This window comes from Somniosus microcephalus, chromosome 5 (assembly GCF_052327205.1).
Source record: "Somniosus microcephalus isolate GS21.2 chromosome 5, FLI_Smic_1.0, whole genome shotgun sequence".
Classification (NCBI taxonomy): domain Eukaryota; kingdom Metazoa; phylum Chordata; class Chondrichthyes; order Squaliformes; family Somniosidae; genus Somniosus; species Somniosus microcephalus.
In genome coordinates, this window is record NC_140991.1 from 100,590,964 (window position 1) to 100,598,276 (window position 7,313).

The 7,313-nt window shown below is 44.4% G+C and overlaps 1 protein-coding gene across 1 annotated transcript; it reads right to left on the minus strand.

Moving 5' to 3' along the window:
* Nucleotides 1-2,794: 2,794 nt before the first annotated feature.
* LOC147117231 (biotinidase-like) lies at nt 2,795-5,129 on the minus strand. The gene is given in 3 exon segments (XM_085989351.1): nt 2,795-3,524; nt 3,526-3,917; nt 5,115-5,129. Coding segments are annotated over 3 exon segments (1,137 nt in total).
* Nucleotides 5,130-7,313: the final 2,184 nt, after the last annotated feature.

Consider the following 7,313-nt stretch of genomic DNA (forward strand, 5'->3'; position numbering starts at 1 on the left):
ATTAATGGGACTGAAAGCCGATAAATCCCCAGGGCCTGATAATCTGCATCCCACAGTACTAAAAGAGGTAGCTATGCAAATAATGGATGCATTGGTTGTCATCTTCCAAAATTCATAGATTATAGAACAGTTCCTACAGATTGGAGGGTGGCAAATGTAACCCCACTATTTAAAAAAGGAGGGAGAGAGAAAACAGGGAACTACAGACCGGTTAGCCTAACATCAATAGTAGGGAAAATGTTAGAGTCTATTATAAAGGATGTGATAACAGGACACTTACAAAATATCAACGGGATTAGACAAAGTCAACATGGATTTATGAAAGGGAAATCGTGTTTGACAAACCTACTGGAGGTTTTTTGAGGAAGTAACTGGTAGAATAGATAAGGGAGAACCAGTGGATGTGGCGTATTTGGATTTTCAGAAGGCCTTTGATAAAGTCCCACATTAAGAGGTTAGTATGCAAAATTAAAGCACATGGGATTGGGGGTAATATACTGGCATGGATTGAAAATTGGTTAACCGACAGAAAACAGAGAGTAGGAATAAATGGGTCTTTTTGGGGTGGCAGGCAGTGACTTGTGGGGTATGGCAGGGGTCAATGATTTGGATGAGGGAACCAAATATAATATTTCCAAGTTTGCTGACGACATGAAGCTAGGTAGGATTGTGAGTTCTGAGGAGGATGCAAAGAGGCTTCAAGGTGAGTTAGACAAGTTGAGTGAATGGGCAAATACATGGCAGATGCAGTATAACGTGGATAAATGTGAAGTTATCCACTTCGGTAGGAAAAACAGAAAGGCAGAATATTATTTAAATGGTGATAGATTGGGAAATGTTGATGTACAAAGGGACCTGGGTGTTCTTGCAGGTGCAGCAAGCAGTTAGGAAGGCAAATGGTATGTTGGCCTTCATTGCAAGAGGATTTGAGTACAGGAGTACAGGAGCAAGGATGTCTTACTACAGTTATACAGGGCCTTGGTGAGACCATACCTGGAGTACTGTGCGCAGTTTTGGTCTCCTTACCTAAGAAAGGATATACTTGCCATAGAGAGAGTGCAGCGAAGGTTCACCAGACTGATTCCTGGGATGGCAGGACTGTCGTATGAGAAGAGATTGGGTCGACTAGGCCTGTATTCACTAGAGTTTAGAAGAATGAGAGGGGATCTCATTGAAACGTATAAAATTCTGACAGGGCTAGACAGACTGGATGCAGGGAGGATGTTTCCCCTGGCTGGGAGCTCTAGAACGAGGGGTCACAGTCTCAGGATACGGGATGGGACAATTTTGGACTGAGATGAGGAGAAATTTCTTCACTCAGGGGGTGGTGAACCTGTGGAATTCTCTACCACAGAAGGCTGTGGAGGCCAAGTCACTGAATATATTTAAGAAGTAGATAGGTAGATTTCTAGACGCAAAAGGCGTCAAGAGGTCTGGGGAGAGAGCGGGAATATGGTATTGAGATAGAGGATCAGCCATGATCATATTGAATGGCAGAGCAGGCTCGAAGGGCTGAATGGCCTACTCCTGCTCCTATTTTTCTATGTTTCTATAATGTTGTTTGCACAGACGCCATTTTGGGCACAAAACGGCACCTGTAGTGCCAAAAAACAGAGCTGAATTTCACGGCCAAAGTGTCTGATTGCAGTGGGAAGCTTCTCAATTGATACTGGTTAATAGAGAAGTCAGCAAGGCCTAAAGACTGTCACCCAAGCTGTCTCAGTCACTCCCCAGAAACAGTTTGCATGGTAGTGGTACCTTCTGAAATGGACCCACTGACAATTCAGATTGATCAATGTGACAGAGGGCTGTTGTCTTACATCTTCAGGTGGAGCCTTTTAGGGAAAAAACCCCAAAATGTCACCAGTGTGTGTATATTTCTAAAGCTTCCTTTTTTGATGGAAGTAACTGGCCAAAATTCAGCGTCCCACCAAAGAATGTGAGGGTATTCTAATTGTAAAATATCTGCAAATCATTTGCAAAGATGTGTAGCTTTTAAAAGCTCTTTACAATAATTTGTCTGTGACTGCACAAACCACTCTGGGTCCAGGTATATTGTGTATCAGTAAAACAGGTTTATTAAGCATTAAACATCCAGTACAAAGAAGTAATATTTAACAAGAAGATAGTCGCAGTTTGTTCATTGAACCCCGGCGTTCCTTCCGAGTGAATGTGGCATGGTCTCTTTAACTCTTGCAGTGTTCTGTTGACTGAAGCTTCTCATCCTCTGGTTTTGCGCTGCTTTCAGTGTTCAATAGTTGTTTCTTTATACCTTTTTTACCCTTTCAAAATACATAGCAACTTGCAGCTGCTTGGGCTATTTCACAATTCTGACCTTCACAAGTACGGTCTATGATTCCCTCCCCTTTTTCTGCTGTGAGCTTTGAGTATGAGAAATTTTACATCTTTTGCCTTTCTCATAGCCCATTATCTAGACTGGTCTGAAACTTCAGCGATAAGGGATGTTAGGTATCTTACTTTGAGACTTAATTAATGTTTTGCCCTTCACTGGCTTTTTGTTTTTAATATAAAAGAAAATCTACACTACCTCAGCACTATTCTCGCAGTTAACATAATGCTGGCTTAATTTTACCATCATGCTTTGGTCTCAGCCATTCGCCATTTTATACAGGCTTTTTAGGTTTCTAACATACAATTTCACATATTATAGTTATATAAAAATGGTTATAGAATCTTAATAACGTTTACTAAATCCTACAGGTAGATTCTATCCTACAGATGATATTTTATTTAAGACATATCACTCTCAGAAATCTATTTGCATTTAATAAAGCTAATCTTTTTCATACCATCTCCCATTGAGTGCTGCAGTCACAAGTTCTGCTGACATCCTCTTCTTAGTCATGTAATAATTATTGTCACCCCAGCCTCTGGTATCTGCACGATAAAGTTTCATCTCAGTAGCTAGTATTTCTGGATAAATATGGTGCGTGCTAAAATTCCCCCACAACGTAAAGTCTATGATGTCAGAGGCAGTTGTAATGCTTTGTCCACAGGTGTCATAGCTAGAGCCTGCACACTTCACCAAGGCACATACTTGCAGGTAGTAGGTACCATGTCTTGTATGAAGCCCATCAAAGGCTCCTAAAGCATAGAGATTACTGGATGTGTTACTACGTTCGTAGGTTACATGGCAACACAGGGTGTTGGAACAGACGTGGAGGTTACCTTCCATGCCTGTCACAGAGATAAAAGTATAATTATCAAACATCATCACAGCTTGGAAAATACTACCAGGACCATCCATGTGGGACACTGTTGATCTTGTCAATGGGCCAATGTTCCTCTTAAGAAATGATGATGTCATCTGAGACTTTGACAGTTCCAGGCTGTGGACTTTGCTGGGTGTATTTATAGGAACTTTGGCCACAAGAAGTTTTCCTTTGCTGCTCTCCATGTTGTAGTAATAGAGGGAATCTGAAGGCATGTAGATGCCACTTCCTGTCATTCTGTATTCTGGGTGATGCTGATTGGCTGCAAGAAGATTAATACTGAATACAATGAAACTCTATTGTAGACAAGAGTGGGAGCGAGTTGATCCAGGCTGTGGGAAATATAATTTGTTTCACACCATAGTTCTCAATCAAGCTTACTGCTGGCTCATAGAACAATATATCAAAGCAAGTAAAGATGCCAAATCTTCCGGCAAAAGATGTATTAAAGATGACGTGCTGCACAACCTTAGGTGTATCAAAAGCAACTTCAAAGAAAAGGTTCTGTTTCTGGTATTTAGCTATTAGAACACCATCAGCATCAAAAACCACATCGGTATTAAACTGATATCTTCCATCTGATGGACATCCACGATCACTATGCTCACAGGTCTGTCTTTCCCCCATGTTTGCTATCAAGTACATATTGCTGTTATTTGCCATACAGCTCAGTTGATGAAGGACCTACAATAAAACAGATATGAAAATATTACCAAATTTTGTGATGAATGTACATCTTATTTCAACAGAGGATTAAAGAACAAGGAACCATGGTATGCCCTTCTCTGCAAAAATCTCATCCCTCACTAAAGTATGTTTGAAGCAGCAGTTTACTTAACATTGAAGTTCTCATACTGTTGTAATTTGACTCTATTTCCGAAACAGTGTGTTGTACAAGTGCAGACAGAATCCACAGACAGAATTCTGCTGCACAACTCCACAATCATAAAATCAGCATTATACAAATGCATACATTCAAGTACTTAGTGGATCTTCAAGGCATTTAAATACAAGTTAAAACAAGTCATCTCCTATGGATCATTGGCGAGATTAGACTTGGAACTTTATCTTATACCATTCTTCGGGACGTGGTCATTGCTGGCAACGCTGGCATTTATTTTCTATCCTTAGTTTCCCTTGGAGGCATATAAGGCATAATTCCTCAATTCCCCTGCTCCCAGTGGGGAGCCATGCTTGCAGGGTACATGGCTTGGAGAATTGGAACTATCATGTCGCAGCGCTATTTCCTAACTGCTCTTCCAGCAAGTGCAACACCTCGCTGGGAGCAGAGAATCACCCCTATAGTTAATACCACTGATTTATCATTTTCAAGGAAAAATGGATAGATATATGGAGTGAAATCCCCCCAAACCCTAATAAAATCCCAGAAAATCCTGTAATCACATGCAATAAAACCAGAGTATGACTTATTCATGTTCCATAAATCAATAGCCCTAATTAGAAATACAGATTGTGGAATGCAACCCCTAAAATATAGGAAAAATGCCAGAATCCGATTAAATGAAGCAGAATTTGATTTCTTCAGTCACCATGAAACAGTGGCCCTTTATATAGTGTGTGGCTTTAGGCATCAAAAAGATTTCAAAATAGATTGGGAGGGTTCAAAGAGGTATGACGAGATTTCTTCCAGGACTCAGAGCTGAAAATGACAGATAACATAGATATATATCTGCTGTCTAACCTGGACTGTGATCAAAGAATGAAAACAGGCATTAAATGATCAAATCATCCCCATCTGACTACCCACCCCTCACACTCACCCTCATCCTAATGTAGTAATACCAAGTAACACCACAGAACGAGGCCATTTGGCATTGGCACCACACTCCCTCATAGTCACCCTCTACAGATGTAACCTACACATTCCTTACTCATATTCCATCACTCTCACTCAAAGTTTTCTTATTTCCTTCCTTTCAGGAAAAGAGAGCCCACAATAAGAGGAAGAGGGAGAGAACACTTCGGTGGGTCCTATGCGAGATAGAGTAGTGTTGTCACCTGGCGAATCTCACATCACAAGGGAGCAAGAGCAGATGATATTCACAGGAAGAGCAGTGGAGACTCCTCGCCGGAGGTTGCAGGACGCTCTAAGCTCTGCTCAGCTGTATGCAGATGCTGAGCTCGGGGGCCATCGAGAAAAAGGGTGATCCTGGAAGGGCAGCAAGAAATGCAGGAGGCTCTGACAGGTTTTGCAGCCGCGGTGTCCGTAAATGTGCAGAGAATGGAGGAGTCCATCTCCAACATGAGCACCACCATTTCGCAGGTGATGGGAACGATATGCACTTCCATGGAGCTAATGCCACTCACATGAGCACATGCTAGCTATGGAGAACAGATGGCAGAGCCTCATAGACCTCTTCTCTAGGAGGGATATAAATATAGACTTGGGTCTTCATGGCCCCACTGCTGTGCAGCAAGGAGCTCTCCAGCTCCTTGCTAGCAGGGAAGTGTGGGTGACACATGAGAGGGATGATGGTGAGAGGGGACATGGAAGTGGGGGCTCTTCTCAAAGTAATCACACGTCTCCCCCATTGCTCCCCCGCCCCCCAGCCAGAGCCCCAGATGCTGCCTCAGATCCCGATGGCCGAGTCTGCCCTGCATAGTCGCAGGAGAAACAGATTTTGGTGGGGCCCTCACAGGCTCCAAAACCCAGAGGACGTCCGCTAAATGTGTCTAAGCAGCCACAGCAGGGCAGTGAGCAGCCTGCCTCTACCTCTGCTGAAGCCGCAGGGGTTGCACCTCCTAGAAGCACACGTAAAAGAAAAATGACACAGAAGTAGATGCATAAGGGTAAGCAAATGGGTGCATAGCGATGTCATAGAGTCATAATGGCACAGAAGGAGGCCATTCGGCCCATCGAGTCCATGCCGGCTCTCTGTAGAGCAATCCAGTCAGTCCCATTCCCCCACTCTATCCCCGTAGCCCTGCAAGTTTATTTCCCTCAAGTGCCTATCCAGTCTCCCCTTGAAAACATTGAGCGGGAAAAATTCAGTTGGCTGCGCCTCCCCTTAAGAGGGCGCTAATGGGGCGCAAAGCAACTAGCGCTCGGGCGCGGCGATTTTTGTGCCGCTCGCGAAATTAACTAGACATTTTGCAGTGGCGCTAAATACCGGCCAATCCCCTGCGCACGCAGATCTCGACGTCATTCGAGAGTGTAACGCGCTTGTGATGCCCCGGAACGGAAATTGAGTGGTGCCCCCCTCCTTTCCGCCTGGTGCAACCAAGGACAGGTAGACTGGAACGCTTCCCAGTCGCTGTGGGGCTGGGGGGACTCTATTTAAAGGGGGCCTCTTCCTGGCTTTTGTGTGGTAACCATTTTTGCACCACTCATTCTGAGAGAGAGAGATTTTGAGAGAGACAAAGAGAGAAAGAGAGACTTCTGCATTGAGTCAACGCTGTCTGAGGTAGTTTTTGGCTTCTGACCATAACTTTGCAGGTACTTTGCTTTTTGACCTTCATAACTTTGATTGCCTAGATACTATGGGGGCTGCAATGGATGGGGGCGTCGTCCTGCTCCATCACATTCGGAGGGCACAGAGATGCAGAGAGAGAGTGGCAATCATGGCCAGATGGAGGAGGGCCAACAGGCCTCTGTACAGGAGACCTTACCCTCCCAGGGTATTTCGCCAACAGTTCTCCTACATTAATATGTCTGAGGAGCAGTGTTTGCAAAGGCTGCGCTTCAGCCAGGAGGTGTTCACTGAGCTCTGCCACCTGCTTCAGCCAGATCTGCAGCCTCAACTGAGGAGCAGGACGGCTCTGTCGGTGGCAGTGAAGATAACAGTGGCTCTCAACTTTTATGCCACCGGCTCATTTCAATCAGCTACTGGGGACATCACCAATGTCTCCCAGTTCACGGTGCATTTCTGCATCCGTCAGGTCACAAATGCCCTCTTTAAAAGGAGACGAGAGTACATCTCTTTCCCCATGACCCCGGACAAGCAGCAAGAATGCGCAATGGGCTTTGCGATGATAGCGGGCTTCCCCATGGTGCAGGGCGCCATTGACTGCACGCATGTGGCTTTGCGTGCGCCGCATGAGAATGCCAAGGATTTCCGC